The sequence below is a fragment of the Sminthopsis crassicaudata genome, chromosome 2 (assembly GCF_048593235.1).
Source record: "Sminthopsis crassicaudata isolate SCR6 chromosome 2, ASM4859323v1, whole genome shotgun sequence".
In the NCBI taxonomy this organism is placed as follows: domain Eukaryota; kingdom Metazoa; phylum Chordata; class Mammalia; order Dasyuromorphia; family Dasyuridae; genus Sminthopsis; species Sminthopsis crassicaudata.
In genome coordinates this window covers 136,360,684-136,384,126 of record NC_133618.1, presented here as the reverse complement: position 1 = coordinate 136,384,126, position 23,443 = coordinate 136,360,684, and the positions used below count along the sequence as shown (strand labels likewise).

The 23,443-nt window shown below is 38.2% G+C and overlaps 1 protein-coding gene across 3 annotated transcripts in view; it reads left to right on the top strand.

Moving 5' to 3' along the window:
- The window catches only part of ANK1 (ankyrin 1), a 322,933-nt gene that overhangs the window by 234,398 nt on the left and 65,092 nt on the right, over nt 1–23,443 (top strand). For all 3 annotated transcript variants that reach the window (XM_074287345.1, XM_074287342.1, XM_074287343.1), the window contains exons 10-20: nt 880–1,077; nt 3,052–3,150; nt 4,222–4,320; nt 5,367–5,465; nt 6,129–6,326; nt 7,525–7,623; nt 8,396–8,494; nt 14,063–14,260; nt 17,323–17,421; nt 18,986–19,084; nt 20,349–20,447. In XM_074287345.1, coding sequence (XP_074143446.1) covers nt 880–1,077; nt 3,052–3,150; nt 4,222–4,320; nt 5,367–5,465; nt 6,129–6,326; nt 7,525–7,623; nt 8,396–8,494; nt 14,063–14,260; nt 17,323–17,421; nt 18,986–19,084; nt 20,349–20,447 — 1,386 coding nt within the window. The remainder of the gene's footprint in view (nt 1–879; nt 1,078–3,051; nt 3,151–4,221; nt 4,321–5,366; nt 5,466–6,128; nt 6,327–7,524; nt 7,624–8,395; nt 8,495–14,062; nt 14,261–17,322; nt 17,422–18,985; nt 19,085–20,348; nt 20,448–23,443) is intronic.

The following is a 23,443-nucleotide window of genomic DNA, read 5'->3' as shown; positions in this document are numbered from 1 at the left end:
CAGATAATAAGTGATTAAATGCTAAAGGATTAGAAATAGACAAGATACCAATACGGGAAGTTGCATTGGTGATCTCATTGGTAGATGGAACTCCCAGAGGAAATAATTCCCTCTATCTCTGCAATTTATTGTTTAGTTGTTTTCCTTGTGTATGACTCTTAATTTGGAATTGATTTGCCGTTTTCTTCTTCAACTCATTTTAACAGATGAGGAAACTGAGGTAAACAGAATTAAGCGACTTGCCCAGAGTCACACAGCTAGGAAGCATCTGAGGCTAGATTTGAACTCAGGGAGATAAGTCTTCCCAGCTCCAGGTCCAGTGCTACCAATGATAGATCGTTGATTCCACCATCCTCAATTTACAATTATCTATATTCAACACAACTTGAGATCTAGGGAAAGATCTTGGTGTATAAAGGCCAAGGGCATCTATTGCATCCTGGGCCATCACTAGCATCCTAACTTTGGTCTTGCCACTGGACTAAGATGACTCTGGAAGAGAGGGTGAGTGAGGCTGCTGACTTGCATGGCTCTACCTCACTTAAATCCAATTAATGGAGAAGTCAAAACATCACCCTTCTGGTGCCTTTGGTCCTCTTCAAAAACAAAGGACAAACAACAATTTACAGACAAACAAACTGAGGCATGAGGAGGTTATGTCCCTTCTCCTGGATCCCATTGGGATTAGATCCCAGCCAGGATTAAAACAAGTCTCTTTATTTCAAATCCAGTATTCTTTCCACCAGGTCATGTTTTAGGAGATATTAAGGGACAGGAGCGAGATGGCCTGGATAGAGTAGAGGTCACATTTTGGTATGTTTAGAGAAAAAGTTGGAAAGGTCGTTCTGAAGTTCTCTGTTTTTTCCTCCCTATCCCCAGAATGGCTTGTCCCCCATCCACATGGCAGCTCAAGGTGACCATCTAGATTGTGTACGGCTCTTGCTACAGTACAATGCAGAAATAGACGACATCACCCTGGACCACCTGACACCTCTCCACGTAGCGGCCCACTGCGGCCACCATAGAGTGGCAAAGGTGCTTTTGGATAAAGGGGCCAAACCCAATTCCAGAGCCCTGGTGAGTACAAGGATGATGGAAAAGGGTGAGGGCTGAGGGAGGAGGTTTTTGTCCTAAAAATGTGTATAGCATCTGGGGTCTTAGCATGAGTTATGGGACATTTGACAGGACTGTGACATTTGTAAAGTGTCATCCCTCCTCACCTAGTTCTGAAGACCTTGAATGTCCTGCCTTATTGTTCTATTCTGGGTAAATACCAAAGAGTTAAATGCCCATATTCAGGGTGAAGTTTTCAAACAAACTGGCACAGGACATTTCATATTGTTTGACAATTCACATGAGGAGAGCCTACTCCCTGTCTGAGCTTCTTCAGAGAACAGAAACATTTGCAGGATCTTTCTGCATATATGCTCAGGCCAAACATTTACCTTTTTCAAAGGGACTCAAAACTCCTAGGAAGTCAGATCTAAAGGAATAACCTTCCAGAGATTGGAGGTGTCCTCCCCCATTCCCTCTAAGGAGTTCCTGAAATCATTCTAGAGCCCTCCAATATGTGGCCAGGGAACTCTCTACAATATGGCACCTTTTTGAATGTTCATGCACCTCTATACTGTGTGTCTAGGGATCTAGTATTGCCACTCTGGTGAGAAGGAAGAAAAGGGAAAGATATCTGGATGTCCCCTGTCCCCACATAAGTTGTCAGCTTATACTACAGATGCACCTTGCTCAGTGCAAATCTAATTTACAAAAATCTCAATTTATAAAAATTATCAAAATTGAACAAGGAAGATGCATTAATTGCTTTACAAAGCAATTTTGACTGTATAGATTCTCTAAAAGAACATGTTCCTAGTTGTAGTGGCACATGTTTCTAGTTAGTAGTGTGTTGATAAATACTTAACAATTGGGTCTCTTTATGCATGACACACTTCTAAATTTAATCTGTATTACTGACATTTTCTAGACAATCAAAAAACACTAAATCAAGTCATGACTTTTAGCATTGGTCAAATTCTGAGGTATGGATTCTCACACTGAAAATTTAACAACCAGCTCTCATAAGTGGGATTGAGCTGGCTCCACCATAACCCTGTCTATAATTCTTGTTGTGGGAAAGACAAGCCTGGTGGATCACTTGAGCTTAGGAGTTCTGAGCTGAAAAAAGTCTAAAATTGACGAAGTCCAACACCAGTAAGGTGAATCCCCGGAACAAGGAGTCACCAGGCTCTCTAAAAATGGGTGAACTGACTCAGAACAGAAAAACAGAATAAAACTTCAATTTCAATCATCAAGGGGATCAAGGCCATGATTGGCTGGCCCTACTTTTAGCCTGAATGAGATGGGGAAACCTAGTCCCAAAACCAAAACCCTCCAAAATAATATAAAAAAAATACATACATACATACATATATATATATATATATATTCCTAGTATCTATAAGGATAGATAGATAGATAGATAGATAGATACACAGATAGACAAACAGGAAGAAAAATAGATAGATGGATGGATGGATGGATGGATGGATGGATGGATGGATGGATGGATGATTGGATGAATGGATGGACAGACATCCACAGACAGACAGGAAGATAGATTGATAGATAGATAGACAGACAGTCAGATGGACAGACAAGAAGAGAGATAGACACACACAGATAGGAAGAAAGAGAGACAAAAACAGAGAGATAGAGAAATATAGAGAGAGATGGATAAATAGATGGACAGACAGAAAGACAGATGGGTAGATGGATAGATATAGATACATATACATATATATGTATGAATTTTTAAAAACATGATTGGGTTTATAAAAGCACTTTGTATCTGTGGATTATGATTATTACTTGTTAAGGAACATTTTAATGCATAAAGGGAGGCCTATCTGTATGCCACATGATTTACATCTATTAGCATTTCGTGTGTGGAAACCTTCTGACTTTTAAAGCTGCAAAGATTGCAGTCTAGACACAAGGTGACATTCTGTGTTCTTGAACTGGTGTGTGGGCATCTCCTGTCTGACTGTGTTGTAGAACGGCTTCACGCCCTTACACATCGCCTGTAAGAAGAATCACATCCGCGTGATGGAGTTGTTGCTGAAGACGGGAGCTTCCATAGATGCAGTCACTGAGGTAAGTAACTCACTTTTCAGCTGTCAGAGCCTAGTGAGGGCATGGATTGCTTTGCAGAAGGTTATGGAATATTTTTTAGGGATTTTCTTGTTCTTTTCTCAAGTTGATCCCCAGCCCCAGAAACTTTGAGGATGTATATCTTATGAGACAGACTAGTCTACTGGAAATTTCCTATTTCTCAGAGACTTGGTTCCCATTCATGGGTGGATTTTGCAGATCCCAAGTCCTAAGCTACTTTGACCTTCTCTGGAGTGGGTCATTCCAGCAGGTACTTCTCTGCTGGTGGGATGAAATATGTCCCAGCTCAGGACTTTTTCCATAGCTGCACCAAATATCCGTAGCTCTCTTCTAGACACTCAGGCTATTATGAGAAAGTAACTTGAGTGTTTTGTTAGCTTTTTTAACCAAATGGCAGATTATTCCCACATAGTTTAAGTCATATTCCTAGTTTATTACCATACTCAGGGCTCAGAGAGTCACAGAGGAGTAGGCTGTAGTGTTCTCCTTCCAGGATATACCTTTGATAAGTATAACCTGCCTCTAAAAACTGATCTTGCCCTGCTACTAACCAGAGGTCATAGGCTCATATATACTGAAGGTGACCAATGCTACACCTAAGCCTGATTGTCCTTCTAGTCCTGCTTGGAAGAAGTGTCTTTTTCCCAAAGGGCAACCAGGGAAAGTCACTTGCTCATCTTAAAATCTGAATAATAATAACCCCTACCTCTCAGGGTTCTCATGAGGATCTAATGAGATAATCATTGTAAAAATGCTTAGCAGCATGCCTGGTACATAGTAAGCATCATATAAATGTTAGTTATTGCTACTATTATTACACTTCTGCTCTTCAGGGGCTACCAGATCACCCCAATTCATCCTTTATTCATTCCCATAAGGTGCCAGGGCATAAAATGTAAATTAAACCCATATATACCAAGAAAACAAAGACCATTTCCTCCCTACACCCTTAAAAGCCACCACCACAGATTATATATGGTAGGTATTCTCTCCATTTGGCATTTGCCCAATTAAACAGTGAACTTGTGCTTACATTTCTTTTCTTTGTTGCAGTCTGGACTGACCCCACTCCATGTAGCATCCTTCATGGGGCATCTTCCCATTGTGAAGAATCTTCTTCAGCGGGGAGCATCACCTAATGTCTCCAATGTGGTAAGGGCCTATTATCTTAGTTTCCAGAGACAAGGCAAGGGCTTTAATTAGCTTTGTGAAATCAGGTCTCTTGGGATATAGGGAAAATACCCAGAGCACTTGAAACTTCAGACTGGGGCACGATACCGTTTTTATATTAACTTCCCTTCAAATTAGATATATAGAAAGAACCTCTGAATGTCAGAGGTGAGCAGCAATATAAATCTGATCAGGAGGCCAGTGTCAATCTTTTGTTCTGGAGAGCAGCTTGGGAATGTCCTGTGTAGGTTCAAGTACACTTGTAAAGTTCATTTTAAACAAGCTACGCATAATAGAGATTCGTGGTTTTATACTCAATTCTCTTTTTTGCATTTTTTAAAATGTAATGAAATGTTCCATTTTTATCCATGTTTAATCAATCATAAAAGTAAAATTTAGTAAATTGTTTTAGAGAAAGGAAAAAAAATCCACTTACATATGCTTTTTATTATATCATACATGTTTGAGTCCAGAATTTAATTCTCTACTTAGCTAGTTAGCTAGAGGGGAAACTGAGTCAGGGGGGATAAAAAGGAATGAATGTGACTGTCATCATGAACTCACATTTCCTTAGTTAATTCCTTATACAATGTAGCTCATCATAACATCTCAAGCTCCTCATTTCTATTGCTCTTCTCTCCTGTTCTGCAGGGACCACCTTGGCTTAGTATCCATTGCTCTCAAACTCAGGTCACATTTTCCTGCCCAGCTATATTGTGCATTTTCATTACAATCATTGGTTTCTCTCTTGATCTCCCTATAAGCAGACATTGTGTTTTGCCTACATTGGCTTTATTTCCATGGGCTTCTTAACTCTCTTTGGTATTTTCATAACCTATGTATGTCTTCTCCTCACTATCCTAGGGAAGAGGGAATAATAATTTCTTCACAAGACTTCCTAAAATATAAGAGGTATCTACTGGAAGTACTAATCCCTAAGACATAATAAAGAAGAACTTGAGAGCTCATTATGTATTACTGTATGAATGAATCATCAGTGAAGATTTGAATTTTTTTTTGTATTATAGAAAGTAGAGACACCACTGCATATGGCAGCCAGAGCTGGGCACACAGAAGTAGCCAAATATTTACTTCAGAACAAAGCCAAAGTTAATGCCAAGGCAAAGGTAAGTTCAGAAGAGGAAAAAAGTAGTGGGAAAGGGAAAAGCAAGAATTTTATTTTAATGAAACGCATTTCTTGCCAAAGTAATATAAAGGTAATAAAAAGTATATATAAATATTATGTATAGACAAATAGATGATGATATAAATATAATAGAAAGATAATATATGGATAAATAGAAAGATGATAGATTGAAAGGAAGAAAAAAAGGGGAGGAAGGAAGGAGAAAGGAAAGAAAGAAGGACAGACAGAGAAGAAAGGAAGATATGCAGATATCTGTAGCATGACAATTATGATAGGAAGATATATAAAGATGATAGAAATAAGATAGATGATAAATCAGAAGGAAGAAAAAGATGTGAAGAAAGGAAGGAGAAAGGAAGAAATAGAAAGAAGGGAAGGAAGGAAGGAAAGAAAGAGTGAAAGACCAAAGGAAGGAAGGAAGGCTAGCAAGAAGACAAGAAGTCAGGAAAGAAGGAAGGAAGGAAGGATGGAAGAAAGGAAGGAAGGAAAGAAAGAAAGAAAACTGATATCCATAACATATGTTCCAAAGAAAGCATAGAATTACTCAGAATTGTTCTCTTTGCTCTACATTCATACCCCTGAGGGAGGCTGCCTGTCATATGAGGTGCTTCTCTCCTCACCTATTTGTTTCCTCCCCATTCAGGATGACCAGACCCCACTTCACTGTGCAGCTCGCATCGGTCATACAAGCATGGTGAAACTTCTCCTAGAAAACAATGCCAACCCCAACCTCGCCACAACTGCTGGACACACCCCTCTACACATCACAGCACGAGAGGGTCATGTGGAAACAGCCCTGGCCCTACTAGAAAAGGAAGCTTCCCAGGCTTGCATGACCAAGGTTTTTTTATCTCTTTGTGCCTCTGAGAAACAAATAGGCAAGCGGGTGGCTGGGCTGACTGTGTGGGAGGGGGATTCCTATCTAGTCATCTCTGCTGTCTTAGTGATCCTGAGAGCAGCTGGGGAAAATTGGCATCCTCAGGCTTGGCTCTCTCATGAGAGCTCATAGAAGCATAGAAGCTGAGAGCTAGGGAGGGACTCCATAAGACGTGTAAGTAAATGCTACCTACACATCCTAGACAAGTGATCATCCAGCCCCTACTTAAACATCTCCAATGATAGGAAACTCATCTCCCTTGGGAGATGACCTGATGATTTTCTAATTATTGAGAAACATTTCCTTATGCCAAGCCCAGATCTGCCTCCCATTATGCTAGGTTCTGAAGGAAATACAAAAGACATGATCCTATTCTAAAGGAGCCTGTTTGGTGGGATCAGGAAAACATATCATAGGAAAAGTTATATAACTTTATCAGCAGGTGATAAATGATGAATGGCACAGTTAATTAGAGTTGCAAGAACCCTCCTGACTGCTTTTGGTTTCATCTCTGAGGCAGTGATCAGTAGTTACTCTTCCCTTTTTAATAGCTAGCTTTTTTTCCATGCTCTAAGAACTTGAGCTTTCTGGTTTAGTATTATTACCCAATAATAATGCCCATCATCATCATCATTATTATATTACCCATTGATAAGGCAAGCAACATGATATCAGTTATACTTGTGCAGTCATGAAGTCTTTCCATATTAGTCATATTGCAAAATAAATAAATAAAGAGCAAGAAACATAAAGTATGTTAAAAAAAAAAATCAGTTCTTTCTCTGGAGGTAGATAACATTTTTCATCCCAAGCATTTTGGAATTGTCTTAAATCATTGTCTTAATTAGAATAGTTAATTCTTTCACAGTTGACTGCTCTTCAGCGATTGTTACTTTAAACAATGTTCTCCTGGTTCTGCTCATTTCACTTTGAATCAGTTCTTCTAAGTCTTTTCAGCTTTTCTGAAACTATGCCCTGCATCATTTCTTCTCATATGATAGTATTCCACTACTATCATATATCACAACTTGTCCAGCCATTCCCCAATTGATGGGTTTTGGGGTGTCTAGTTTTGTAGAGCATTTGTCCTCCTTCCTTTTGATTACCAGAATTCCTATTTCTCTGTCTCTGCAGGATTCTAATGTTCTTTGTTTCTCCTCAGAAAGGATTTACCCCTCTCCATGTTGCTGCTAAATATGGAAAGGTAAACGTGGCCGAGCTGCTGTTGGAAAGGGACGCTCATCCAAATGCAGCTGGAAAAGTGAGTTTGAACATCACACAGTCCTTTCCTGTTTCAGGTTAGAAGAAAGAATCGACTCCTTTCTTTGGCTCATTTGAAAAATATTTTAAATTGAATACATTCCTCCTGTCAACATCTTCACTCTCCTCAATCTGACATCCCATAGCACTTCACTCGTTTTATAGATGAGAAAACTCAGGCCTGGAAAAAGGAACTGATTTGCCCAGGGTTATACAGCTAGTAAATGACAAATCCAGGATCAGAACTCCAATTTTCTGTTGCCAAGTTAATCTGAGGGCACTATGAACCAGGGCTCTGAATTTTGGCACACTGCTACTGCTTTGCATTGCCAGTTGGACAATGACCGAGAGAGACAGTTGGTAGGTGAGAAATGCATAGCTCTGACAACAGACAGAAGGAGACCTGAGCATCATGTGCAGAAACCTAGCCCAGCATCCTTTCAGCCCCAACACTGCTATCTCTATTACACAATCAGGATCAGGATAGCTTTTCTTCCCCCATTCCCTCTACCACCTCACCTCAAGTGCAGATTGCACTCATTTCTTCTTAAGGGATACCCTGGATGTTCATTTTACCTTGTTTTCATTTCAGATTCACCCATTTGGTAGTGAATAAGAGAAGGGGGGGAGAGGGAATCCATAGTGTGAGTTGTCCATAATGATACCGCAATTAGGGACATCTGTGCTTCAAGAATAGGAGTCCCCAATAGAACATGAGCTAATATTCATGGGCTGGGGTGGCTTTTTGTATGTTTGTTTTTCCCTCTCTGCAGAATGGCCTCACCCCTCTCCATGTGGCTGTCCATCACAATAACCTGGAGATTGTGAAACTTCTACTTCCTCGAGGGGGCTCTCCACACAGTCCTGCTTGGGTAAGGTTCCCCTCCCTGCCTTTTTCCATGCCTGGCAACACCTCCATCCTGACTGCCAGGGAGCTGGACATCTGCCAAGATTGTTGAGGGAGGGTGATTTAGGCAGCAGTAGGGAGGTTTGGGGACCTGACGAGGCTTTGTAATTTCAGGATTTAAAAATCCTCAATGTGGGTGATGCTGTTCTTTGACTATGAATGAGTAGATAAGTAGGTAGCACTTTTCAGACACAGCTCTCCATATACCCTAACAGATAGAGCCCAGTTTCTACAACGAATATATTTCTTTAAAACATCGCTGGTAAATCAAAGTTTTGCAAATTGAATTATGTCTCAAATGAACTCAATGAGTATGTTAGTTAAAGGTACTTAGACTCCTACAATTAATCCATTATAAAGTGGCAAACCACTCTGCTATTTCTGCCAAGAAAATCCCAAATGAGGTCACAAGGAATTGGGCATGACTAAAACAATTGAACAACAACAACTAAGATTACTACTACTAAGATACCAATGAAATTACAGATCCATTTACTGTATCTGTAAAACAGATAAATTTTGGAGTTATGTTGTAAAGTGAAGGATTTATGTGTATGTGTATAACATATATACATTTTATGTATGTGTATATATTTTATACATTTATACATAAACATATACACAAATGGCAGAGTGGTTTGCCACTTCCTTCTCCACTTCAATTTATACTTGAGGAAACTGAGGCAAACAGAATAAAGTGACTTGCCCAGGGTCACACAGGTGGTAAGTGTCTGAGGTCACATTTGAACTCTGGTCCTCCTGAATTCAGGGCTGGTGCTCTATCCACTGCGCCACCTAGCTGCCCCTTTTAAACATTTTTAAAGTTTTGAATTCCAAATTCTATCCCTCCCTTCCTCTTCTTTCCCATTCCTGAGACAGCAAGCAATCTGATATAAGTTACACATGTACAATTATTTAAAATATTGTGGAGAGAATATCTTAGAGGGCATATCTGTATCATATAAGAGGTTGGCTCTGAGCCACTATTATGCTATAAAATAATAGGTACACTTAATTTTTCTCCATCATTTCCTTTTGTTTCTTCAAATTGATATTTTAATCAAAATGAAAATACTCAAAAATGGAATTTTCATAAGGTCATAGGATCACAGATCTTGACCTGGGAGTCTGAGAGCTAGATTAGTCCTGATGATCAGATAAAAGCCATCATCTTGGGTTATCTCAATAGAAGTATTATTGTTCAAAGGGAGGAAAACAGTGGGTGTGCCAAACTCCATTTAGTCAGACCTCATCTGGATCACATCTAAGAAATGCTTGTTGTCACAGTATTGTGTTCAGTTCTCGGCATCACATTCTAGGAAGGATATTGACATATAAGACCATAGCTAAAGTAGAGAAATCAGGATGGACAGGAAATTGGAAAACATGCCCTACATAAAAGAGCTGGGAAGGGTTGAAAAAGAGAAGATGTGGGGAAAACAAGACAACTGTCTTCAAATATTTAAAGGGTTGTCATGTAAAAGAATGAATAGATTGGTTCTGCTTGATCCCAGAAAACTGATGGGTTGAAATAAGCAGGAAGAAAAATCTCAGTTTAACATAATTAGAACTTCTCAGTAATAAGAGCTGTCTGTGTAATTATAACGACCAAGCTTGTCCCTGAAGAAGAAATAAGAAAATGCATCTCCCTCCCTTCTTTGCAGATGTGGGAGACTGTTTGTAAAGCATTGACTATATTGTCAGACTCAATTTATGTGTTGGTTGGCTTAGTTACATTGTATTTTCTTTTTTTCATCCCTTTTTATAACTAGAAACAGTTCCCTGGCTAGGCTTGGGAGAAGGTATATTAGGAAATAAATATGATCAAAAAATCCCAAATGATATCAATAAAAATTTCAGAATGACAAGAGCTATCAAAGATGTAATGGATTGGTTTCAAGTCAGCATTGTTTCATTCTCTGTAGTGAGCTCCTCATCAATGGAAGTATTCAAGCAGAGATTGAATATCCACTTCAATAATTCATAATTTTATAGTACTTCACGGTATGCAAAGTACTTTTGTCACAACAACCTATGAGGTAGATTGCACACATTATTTTACAAATGGGGAAAATAAGGTAGATGGCACAGTGGATAGAGCACTGGCCCTGAAGTCAGAAGGACTTGAATCCTTAATACTTCCTAGCTATGTGACCTTTTGCAAGTCACTTAACCCCAGTTGCCTCACCAAAGAATAAAAATAAGACAAAACAAATGGGGAAAACAAGGCTCAGACTTGAGCATGGTCCAAGAACCAAATCCAAGTCTTTGGACAGCAAGTCAAGGGTTCTTTCCACCCCATCACTCTGACATTTATGAGAGATGTTGGTGATTGGTAGTCTTCAGATTCAGGTTGAATTCCATAGACCCTTCTAACTTTAAAATCCAATCCTGTCAATTTGTGACTTCAGAGAGATTTCAGTTATTTCAGGAGACAAGACTTACCATAAAAAACATTCTTAGAGCAGCATATAATAGTTGACAATGTAATGCTAGATCATGGAGCACAGACAGAATTGCTTCAAAGAAGTGAACAATCTGCTGGCCAGGACATGGGCCCAGCTGACACCTTGTGGTTTCCAAAGTAGATGCAGTTAGCCTGTCCAAATTCAACTTCAGCCCTCCATTTTTCCTCTGATATGGATGTTCTATTTGGTTTTTATTTTCTAATTGGATAATTATCAGTCAACCCTAAAGTTTTACCTATAAATCCTTCTGGATCCCTGTCCCTGATGCCGTTTGCAGCCATAGCCCCAGTCTTGCCATTTGTAGCATTCAGCCCCTTGGAAAACTGACTTATTCTTGCCTCCAAAAATAAAAAAGTGGGCCCCTTCCCCTCCTACTTACATAAAAGAAATGGGAGCCAGTTTCATGATATTTAAAGAGCAATGAATCCAAGTACAAACGCTACACAGATGGATTTTTGTTTCCATGGCAAAAAAAAAAAAAAAAAAAAAACTTTACAAAGTCACGTCTGACAATTTTGTAGAATTTAACATGCAAAATCTGTATGCATCACAAAATAACATTTAATACCTCCCTCCAACAACTTACAAATCCAATTTAATGTTGATTAAAATGTCTGTGGAGTTTTCTCTTGTACATTCCTTTAGATGTATTTCTTCAGAGGAAGAAGTGAACATGTGTATTAAAAAACCCTAACACACAGCAATTGTGTAGCAGTGATTAGCACAGTACCTGGAAAATAGTAGGTCCTTAATAAATGCTTAGGCCAGGGGCAGTTAGCACAGTAGATAGAGCAACAGCCCTGGAGTCGGGAGGACCTGAGTTCAAATGTAACCTCAGATACTTAACACTTACTAGCCGGTGATCTGGGCAAAGCATTTAACCCCAATTGCCTCTCAAAAAAAAAAGCAATAAATAAGTGCTTAGGTCAGGTACGTGGTGCAGTGAACAAATAAATCAGGAATACTCAACTTTGTGAGTTCAAATCTAGTCTTAGATCCTTACTAGCTTTGTGACGTAGCCAAGTCACATAACTTTGTTTGCCTCAGTTTCTCCATCTCTAAAATGAGTTGGACAGGAAATAGGAAATCACTCTAGCATCTCTGTCAAAAGAATCCCAAATAGTCACAAAGAGTTGGACACAACTGAACAAACGCAACAACAATAATGAATAAAGATCTGACCTTGCAATCAAAGGACCTGTGTTCAAATCTCTCTCTGCTACTTCCTTCCATGTCACTGTGAGCGAGTCATTTAAGCATCAATAATAGCCTCATTTTTCTCAACTATAAAATGATGCAGTTGGGCTAGATGACTGACCAAAGCTTGCCATCTTTGGTCCTCTCTAGCTCTACATCTATAATCATATTATAATGAGAAACTGGAAAGAGATTAAGGGTGGGCTTGTAGATTTAGGATTTATCTATGTAGGGTTGTTCATTGAATGGATAAGATCATTAAGGAAAAAATATATAAATAAAGGAGAGGACTTAGGATGACACTGCTCTAGAGGATACTCATACTGGTCTTAACACTTAATGAGGGTTGCCTCAGATACACTGAAACTTTAGCTGAAAAAAAGTTAAGGTTTCCCACCACATACAGGGCCATCTGTAGTCCTCCTGATCTCTGTCTGGCCAGTGAACCCAGATAGAGGTTCTATTTCAAGATAGAGGCAGGTGATATTGCACAGCCCTCCCCCAGTGAAATCCTATTTACTTGCAAGTCACGGCATCACCTCCATGATGTCATGGTCGGTCCTCTTGGAGAATGAAGAACTCTCAGGCTATGTAATCTAACCCACTTGTTTTACTTATGCAGAAGGGAGTTAAAATTTTCTTCAAAGCTCAACCTGGGTGCTATGTTCTTTTGTTGTTCTTGTTGTGGTTGTTCGGTGGTGTATGATTCTTTATGACTCCATTTGGGATTTCCTTGGCAAAGATTCTGAAGTGATTTGCCATTTACTTTTCTAGCTCATTTTACAGATGAGGAAATTAAGGCAAACAGAATTAAGTGACTTGTCCAGGGTCACACAGTATGTGTTTGAGGTCACATTTGAACTTAAGCTTTCCAGACCTTAGCTCTATACTCTGTGCCACCTAGATGCCCCTACACAATAACTTTCTTCATTCTTCCAATGTAGCAATTCTCAAAATTTTGGTCTCAGAAATTACTGAAAACTTCAAAGACCTTTTATTTATGTGAGTTGTATCTATTGTTCATTACATTGTAAGCTTCTTGAAGGCAAGAGCTGTCATTTATTTCTTTATGTATTCTTAGCACTAAACACAGTATCTAGCACATTTGTTATTTTCTGACTCCTCATGATCCTTGGGCCATACTGCCCGTGGGGCTTTCTTGGTAAGGAGTGTTTTTTAAATGTTTTTTTAAATACATAAAATAAAATATACAGGATTACAAAGGGATATTAGTTATATTGAAAGACTTATCAGATGTTTGTTTTAAAAAGCTTATAAGGAACAGGTAGGTGGTGCAGTGGATAGAGCACCAGGCTTGAATTCAGGAGGACCCAAGTTCAAATCTGGTCTCAGACACTTAATACTTCCTAGCTGTGTGACCCTGGGCAAGTCACTTAACCCCAGCCTCAGAAAAATAAATAAAAATAAAATAAAAAGTTTATAAACTGGGTTAAGTTCATTAACTCTAGTTAAGAACTTGTACCCTAGTTACTCTCCTTTTTCAATCTTGTATTTACTGATTTGGTAAATGTTGTATCCCCCAATAGAAAAAATACTTTCCAAGAGCAAATTGTCCTTGTATTTATCATACTTATCATGATGCTTGTACATAGTAGATGATTAATAAATGCTTTTTGAATAACTAGTTAAATTAAATGACTTGCTCAAGATCACAGCAGCAGAATTCAAACTAATGTCCTTTGATTCCAAATCCAGGATGTTCCACACTATCATCCTGTCTCATGGTAGATAACAGTGGCTTGACCATTAGGGATAAGCCTTTAGAAGATTTGCCATTTATGGTACCACTGTGAATTTCCAATTACTGCCCTTCTGGGATACCTATCTGGGTCTCTTTCTTTTTTCAGAATGGCTACACCCCTCTACACATCGCTGCCAAACAGAACCAGATGGAACTTGCTAGCAACCTGCTACAATATGGGGCGTCCGCAAATGCTGAGTCAGTACAAGGGGTGACACCCCTTCACCTTGCTGCCCAAGAGGGTCATGCGGAAATGGTCGCTCTGTTACTTTCGAAACAAGCTAACGGCAACCTCGGAAACAAGGTAACTCCTGGGGTTCCTAGTATCCTAGGGTACTGCCAGGTCGGCTGAGGAGACTGCTAGAGAAGTAGGTCTCATCATCATACCAGAGTTGCCTAGATTCTGAGTGTGAGGGTGCAGACTCCCAATTACCTCAAGTCATACAATGCTGAATATTCATTTCCTGAAAGGGAAACCAATGTCCTAGATGAGACTGTGATGATATGGCATTTTTGCATACAGACTTTGGAAAGCTAAAGAAAACGGTCATTTAGATTTCCTAATCACAAGGGTCCCATTGACTCTTATTGCCATGGACTGAGAAGCTCTTTTTCGGGGAAAGAACAGAACCACTGACAGTAATAAGGGAGTCGGCACATTAGACTTATTGGATTTAACAGGAACCCTGTGACAGCTGCATTTGTGTTGGTGTCTGATTTCCGCTGTTGGGTTATTTTGTGACAGTTTAGTCCAAGAGTTAATAATGATGGTGGCAGCCCTCAGTTATTGCAAAACATTAACTAACCTATACAATAGCCCCTGGAGGCAGATTGACAGTATTGCTCCAATAAACTCTACATTTATATGTAATATCCACATTGGTCAAATCCCTTGAAAATGAAGGAAAGATCCTTCCTTAGTTTATATGATGAAAGGATCATAGATTTCAGCAGTGGAAAATAGTCTAGAAATGATCTAATCAGCGATAATCTAATAACTTCAAGGGAGGAAACTAAGGTCCACGGAGGTTATTTGACAAATATCACATACGTGGTAAGCTAGTTGGAATTTGAATCCAGATCATCACCATCCTTATCATTGTCATCATTCTGTCTTCCTCCTCCTCCTCCTGTTCTCCTCCTCTTCCTTTTGTCCTTTTCCTCCTGTCTTCTTCCTCTCCCTCTTCCTCCTTTACCTCCTCCTTCTTCTTTTCCTTCCTTTTCTTCTTTTTCTTCCTTCTCTTCTTTTTCTTACTTCTTCCTCTCCTCTTCCTCTGCCTTTTTGGCCTAGACCTATAGTTTTATTGCTATAAGGGGGTTGGACTAAATGACCTCTAAGGTCTTTTCCAGCCTGAATGCATGATCTTTATATAAATGTATATAGAATCCATATGTGAGGATAAATATGAGATAAACATAAGCTGGTTAAATACAAGTCAGTAAGGGAGAATGGTAGCAATTAGTCAGATCAGGAAAGGGATTGTATAGAAGGTGACACTTAAGCTTTATCTTAAAGGAAATGAGAGATTCTATGAAATAGCAATGAGGAAGGAGTACTTTCCACTGCCAGGGGAAAGGAATGGAGAATAGAATGAAGCACCATAAGTAAGGACATAGAGAAGTCAGCATCTACATCAGTCTCTTTAGACAACTTCTCCTTTGTCTTTTCATCAGAATGTTTTCTTTTTGTGCCATCAGAATTTCATTCTTAAGAGTTACCCATCCTAACTGAGTTGACTTCTTTTGCAATATTTTAGTTCATGGAAATCTACTTTACCGTTTCTGTGAATCCACTGAAATCTCTAAAAATCTAAAGCACATACCAGAGTATACCTTGCTTTCTTTTCCACTATTTTGATATTATATAAGGTCAAGTGGGAACTTCCTCATAAGGATCCAATGATATCTATTTCAACAACCAATTCCTCCTTGTTGGGGACAATGAGGTGTAGGAAGTAGTTCTCCTCATTGGTTCTTCCATTTTTTAAAGGAAGAAAAATATAATAAAGCAAATGAAGAAAGTATTAGCTCCTCTGCTTTGGAAAAAAAAAAACAGAATTCCAGTAGACATTTGGATAATTGAAATACCCCATCATGGTTACATTTCACCATCATGTATGGCTTGTGCCCCATTTTCTAAGTACCTCAACTGTTTCTTCTTTCTGGCCAAACTAATAATTTTTATCCTCTCTAGTTAAATCTCTGACTCTAGGCTATGCAATGAACTGATTCAAAAGATAGAACAAGAGTTTCATGGTTTGAGGTTGTTTGTTTGACTATAAATAAAATCTCTATTTTTCCCCTTGCTTTGTAGATTTTACATTCTAAATATGTATTAGTACCAGCAGATAATAACAATAGCATTTATGTAATGCTTTAAAATTTGCAAGATACTTAAAATATTATCTCACTTGATCTTCATAACAAACTATTTTTTAGAAAGAGAAACTGAGGCAGAAAACATGACTTTCCCAGTGTCACACAGTTATTAAATACATTCAGGTCTTCTTCATTCCAAGCTCAGAGTTCAGTGTAACTATGGTACCATCTAAGTATCTACCTAATATTTCTATAACACTTCATTTTTCTCAAAGTACTTTCACATTTATGGTGTTATTTTATCCTTAAAAGTACTCTGTGGAAGAATTCAGAGTAGGTACTCTTTCCCGTATTTTCCAAATGAGAAAACTGAGTTCCAGTGAAATAATGGTACCACGGTCATTAAGACTCTGGCATACTAACACTCTCTTCAGTACTAATAGTAGTCCACTGACTGAACCTAAATTTGGCCTCAGACACATACTAACTGTGTGATCTTGGACAAGTCACTTAACCCTGTTTGCCTCAGTTTCCTCAACTACAAAATAAAGTACCTATTTCCCAGGTATGTTGAGAGGATCAAATGATATAATAATTATAAAGTGCTTGGCATAGTATCTGGCACATGTTAAGCACTATATAAATGCTAGTTGTTGTCGGTTTTGTTTTTATTTATTTATTATTATTTGTATTTATAAAATTATAAAATACAATTATCTATTTATTATTAATAGTAACCTAGTCCCATACATTTAACTAGCTATGTGTCTCAGGGCAAATCACTTAATTGCTATCTGCCTCAATTTCCCCATCTGTAAAATGGGGGTGATTATGATTGCAGTTACCTTGCAGGACTTTTCTAAGGATCAAAGGAGTATATATGTAAAGTACTTTGCAAAAGCTCTAGATAAATATTATTATGAATTATTTCTTTCTATGGCATTCTGAACTAGAGCTCTGAGATGTGGATTAAGTCCAAGGGAGGGGTCTCGAATGTTTAGGTTGGTCTCAGCAGTAATGAAATGTTGTTTCTGTTTTTCTTTTCAGAGTGGTCTCACTCCTCTCCACCTGGTCGCTCAAGAGGGCCATGTGGCCGTAGCAGATGTGCTGATCAAACAGGGGGTCACAGTGGATGCCACCACCCGGGTAAGACAGCAAACTGGTTTCAATCCATGAATTGCATGTGGGAAATTCCTCTTCTCTGCTCCATCCCCCCTCACACTGCCACACACTCACACATTCATACTCACACTCACACCCTCACCCATTCACATATACTCATTTACATGCACATATTCACACACTCACACACGCATTCACACACACACACACACACACACACACACACACACACACACACACACACACACACACAAGTGCTCTTCTCCCACATAGCTTTGTTTTGGTCCCCTATTGCAAAACTATGGTGATCTCTTCCATAGAACTTGAATATCCCTTCATGCAAACAGTGTCTTCTGGAGAAAGTTGCAAGAGTTGAGATACTTTGAAAAGTCAAACAGGCTTCATTTTGATGATTTCCACAGTGCCAGTACTCCAAACATCCCTAGGGAAGTCTCAAGTGAAGTGATGATAATAGTCCAAATTCCCACAATTCCACTTTAAACTTTCTTCTCCTCACAACAACCCTCTGAGAGTAATTGCTATAGATGAGATTATTTTCATTTTACAGATGAAGATTGAGACTTAGAAAGATTTGACCAAGGAAACAGCAATTCTAGGTTGGCACTGGGATTTGAACCCATATTTCTGAATCCCAGGTCTTTCCCTTTGTATAACACTATATAAGCTTGAGATCCATTTTATAATATTAGCATGTCAAAACTTATTGCTCTCAGAGATCACTTAAATATTCATCCTTTCTCACTCACAGTACATCTATGATTTAATAATAACAATTAATGCTTATTTGGTACCTTAAAAATTACAAGTTTATTTTTTTTGAGCCTCACAACAACCTTAAGTGCCATTATTATCCCATTCTACAGGTGAGGAAACGGAGGTTGAGAGAAGTTAAATGAGTTACCCAGCTAATATATGTTTAAAGTGATTTGAACTCAGATCTTCCTAATTGCAAATACAGCATTCATGCCCAGTGTTCAACCTCACTGCCTAACGTTTACAGTTAGATTTAACTCAGAGAAGTTATAACTTATTCACGGTTATACAACTCATAATAGGGGCAGAATATGAATTCAGGCCTTCTTGTCTCAAGTATTTCTATAGTCTCTCTGTTGTACCAAGCTTTGTCTTTACGTCCTTAAAACTATAATTAGATCAGGAAGCTAAACAGTCCCCTGAAAAGACTCATTAGGATTAAGAGTAAGTATTTACTTTTCTCATGTGATTCTCACAACTCCCCAGTGAGATAGGAGGTACAAATATCATCATCCTCATTTTTCAGATGAGAATACTGAGGCTTGGAAAGGTGAAAGTATTTGCTCATAGGCAGATAGCTAGTAAGTATGAGTCTCCTGAGTCCCAACGCAGAGCTTTTTCCACTATGTCATGAGCAATGGTTACTACAGATAATAAGTAGCATACTTGGAAGAAAGTACAAAGATAACATACAAAAATAACTATCTTTGTATCACTAATACCTGTAGCAGTACTTTGTATCTTGTAGGTGCTCAAAAAAATTTCACTGAATTGAATTGAACTGAATTAATTCATCTTTGCCTTTTTTCCCCAGATGGGCTATACCCCGTTACATGTGGCCAGCCATTATGGAAATATCAAGCTGGTAAAGTTCCTGCTACAACACCAGGCAGATGTCAATGCAAAGACCAAGGTACAGGAGAATATCTTTCTTGGGAAATTCGGACCCTCCTATGAGTTCAGTTATCATCCCTACACAGAGGTCTCCCAAATGTATATATCTAGCCCTTATCTCACTCCTGATCTCACATCTCCAGTTTCATGTCCAAAAGGCATTTCCAAATCAACATGTCCAAAATTGAAAACATTTTTCCCATATCACTCCACCACCATCCCTATTTTGATACAGAAACCACATTCTTCTCAATCCTTTGGACTCAAAACTTCATAATCATCTTCTTTATTCATTTCCCATTTCCTAAATCCAATCAACTAAGTTCTTACTTCCACAAAATATCTCCTCTGTCTCCTGCTCTCCATTAATTCAGCCTTCATTCTAGATTTCCTATTTATTTTTCCTGCCTCATCTCTCCTGCCTCCAATGCATCACACAGACATCCTACAGCAGGTCACTTCTCCATTCAAAAACTTTCAATGGCTCCTTATTGCCTCTAGAATAAAGAACTTTTTATTTGAAACACTTTACAATACGACTCCAACTTACCTTTCCAATCTTATTTCCCATCATTCCTCTTTATAAACTCCACATTCTGGTCAAATTAAGCTACCAGAAGTTACTTTATTCAATATGTAATTTTCTTCCTCTATATATTTGTATAGGCCATTATCCATCCCTGGAAAACACTCCTTCCTCTTTTCTTTCTTTCAAAGTTCTTCTCTTCCTTCAAGCCTCAGCCCAGGTGCCTCCTCCTCTGTGAAGCCATCCCCAATCCTCTCTGTACCCCAGCTAAAAGCTTGCTCTTCTTTCTCAAATTTTTCTAAAGCACTTTGTCCCATCAATCCCTCCCCTGAATTATAAACATGTCACTTCTTCCCTAAAGGGAACATAGACTCATTAAGGATAGGAACCATTCCAGGGCCCAACACAGTTCTTTGCACATAGTAGATGCTTGAAATAAATGTTTATTGAACTAAATAGAAATGCTTTAGATCCAGTTCTTTTAATATCCCATGCTAAATGCAAGGTTGTAATGTAGCTGGAAGAAATTCTGAGCATGTGTGGCTTTACTCCTACTGGTGAAGATTTGAAAAGCAAGGTTGGGATGCAAAAATAACCTGTGGGGAAGTTTTTTCCACTTATAATGTTTCTATAAACATTTAGGATTTTTTTGGCTATTCTACTAGAATACTGAATGAATACAGTTCTCTCAGTATCTGAGGTGTTCCCTTCTCCATCATATAGTACATCCTAACAAAATCCCTGCCTTATATTGCAGCTAGGATATACGCCTTTGCACCAGGCGGCTCAGCAAGGACATACAGATATTGTGACCCTGCTACTAAAAAATAGTGCTTCCCCCAATGAAGTCAGCTCGGTGAGTATCCTGTGCTTCTTCTAACTTAAACAATGTTTTGTTTAATAGATCCATAGATCAGAGCTTCTTAAATTTTCACCCATGACTCCAAACTCCTGAGAAGTTTTTGTACAATTCTAAGTACAGAGGAATATATATACATATACATATGTGTATATATGTATGTTTTTCATATATACATATATATAATAGGTAATCAAATATATAAAATAGGTTTACAAATAAATATCAAACATTTATTGATAGTATATAAATCATAAAGAAATTTATTTTAAAATAATTCTTTGACATACATAGAATTTTACCATTTATTAAAGACTAAAGCAAATTTGCATACTAATGAGATAGATGTGCTAGTTTAGAAAGGATTGAATTTTTATATAAAGACATTTTTATAATAAATTAAATCTTGGCAGAAATTTTGATACCGAAGGACATAGAACATTCAGAAACATTTTACTATTGCCAACTTTTTTGCATCTCTCACATTCAGTTACATAACCCCATGGGGTCACAACCCATAGTTTTAAAAGCTTTGCTATAGGCAACTTCAGCAGCAATCTTTCATCCACAAAGGTCCTTTCAATTGACATAAGTTGACTTTAATCATAATTCTCTAACTTGAATGGCAACCCATATGTTTAAATCAAATAACTTTATTACTCTTAAAACCTCAGTTAAGTGGAATACTCAAGAAAATTAGGTCTATGGTGGCCCCATCCTTAACAGCAGTTGTAGAACTCGGGGAATTTTCCAAAAGAATTAGACAGAAAGCAAGAGGCTATTAATTACAGCACTTTTTAAATCATTTAAAGAAAGACCTAAGGAAGGAATATGCGCCTGCCTGGGACAATTTCCAACAAGGGAAAGCTATAATCACGTTTATCACCAGAACCTTGGATACATGGGTCTTTAGGCCACAGCAGGAAGAAGAAGGGGTGAGCAATAGAGCAGCTGTGGTGAAGCTTCCTCAGACTTGGCATATTTAATTGTATTGACCTTGCCCTCCACTCTCCCTAATGAGTAAAGGGGATACTTGGATTTCTGGTGTCTTCACACCAGTGTAGCCCTGAGGCAGCCAAAAGTCAGAGGTTTTAAGCTCATTAAAAACAGACTTTGTATTATAGGTATTTTATATCTCCTATGAGGACCAGAAAAGGGTCTTATTTAATACTAATGTTAAAATGAATCAAGTCATTATGAATTACTCATCTTCACCAAATCCTGGAGGTATTTCTTTGAAAGGTTTAAGGGATAAAACAGAAGCTTCCACATGATGATTCCAGGACATACCCTGTATATTGATTTATTATTTAAAAAAAAACAACTCCTCCTGCCCCTATGATTTCTAGCTGAAGAACCTTGGCACCCTGTTTCTCCATGTTGTAGATGGGTCTCACTCAGACTGGTCTGATCATTTAAGTTTTTGATTGGAACAAAATGAGACATGGGGCCATTTAATAATTAACCAAAAGACTCTTATTTAGCTATAGCATGGAAAGGATATTCAGCAAGGATTCAAAATTAATTCAATTCGGCATAGCTTCTCTGATTCCAACTTGGCCTTATGGGGCCACCAGTCATATGCTTGTGTCAAGGCTGAGAAAGAAGCCTCTTCTCTGCAACTGGCTTCTGTATTTAGGCCACTAGGCACTATATCTATCCCCTAAACCAATAACTTACTTGTCAAGGATGCTTCTAATACTTTTGTTCCCATGACACCTACCTAAATTTAAAAAAAAAAACCTTGAAGATGTCATGTGACAGAAAACTCACTGCCTCCAAAGGCAGTCTATTCCATTATTGAATAGCATTTAATTATTAGGAAGATTTTCCTTATTTTGAGCCAAATTCAGCCTTTCTTCAACTTCTCTGTCAGATTGAAGTCAGGAACTATCTTTTGCCTTTCTTTGTATCATCAATGCTTAGTACAGTTCCTGGAATATAATAGATGCTTAGCAAATGTTGGCTCACTGGCTTCTATTCATAGTTTTTTCTTTCTCAAACTACATAGTCTAAGGCTAAATCCTGTTCACATGAAAACTTAACAGATGACTAAAAGCAGCCCTAAGCCTTCTCTTCTCCACACTCACCAACCCAAGATCTTTTAATTGACCTGTATATTGTTCTCATTCTGGTCATATCTGACTAGATATATGCTAGATCTTGTCAATGTCCTTCCTAAAATGTGATGCTTAGAACTGAACATTCAAATATCCTTTGGCACTTTCAATAAAAGTAGAATGCAGGATATGTTCCTTCCCTGATTCTAGTTATTTGGATATTTTATTCCTACAGGTTGAAGTTTCACCATGTTTTGATATCTATTGATGGAGGCACAGCAAATAGATCCTTGAATATTTGTGACTTTAAAATCACATAATGGGATTTCTTGCCCTTTTCTCAGGCAAAAATTCAGGTCAACAAATATGAAATACTTAGAATGAACCAGGAGCTGTACCAAGGGGTTGCAAAAATAGTCTTTTCTCATTCTAATGGGTGCCATAGTATAATTTTATAATAAAGGGTAAACCAAGGTGGATCTCTGAGCAAAATAACATTTATAAGCAGAGGCATGCTGCCTGTCAATAAATAGGATCAATGAAAAATGATAGCAAATCAATCTTAATTTTCTCCTGAGGAGAAGATATGCAAACAGATATGTATTAACAAGACATATACAAGATAAATTGTAAATCAACAGAGGGAAGGCTCTACCACTGAGGAATAATGAAAAGTTTCTTGCAGAAGGGTATGAGCTGAGACTCAAAGGAAGCTGGGAGACAGAGAGGAGGAGGGAGAGCATATCATACATAGGATTTAGTCAGCATTGGAAGATGAAGTATCTTTTGCAATGAATAGCATGGAGGATATAATCTCTGGATAATGATGTATGTGGAATCACAAAAGTATGAGATGTTATTTTTTAAAACATCAGGCACCATGCTAAACACTTTACAAATATTATCTTGTGTGATCTTCACAACAGCTGTGTG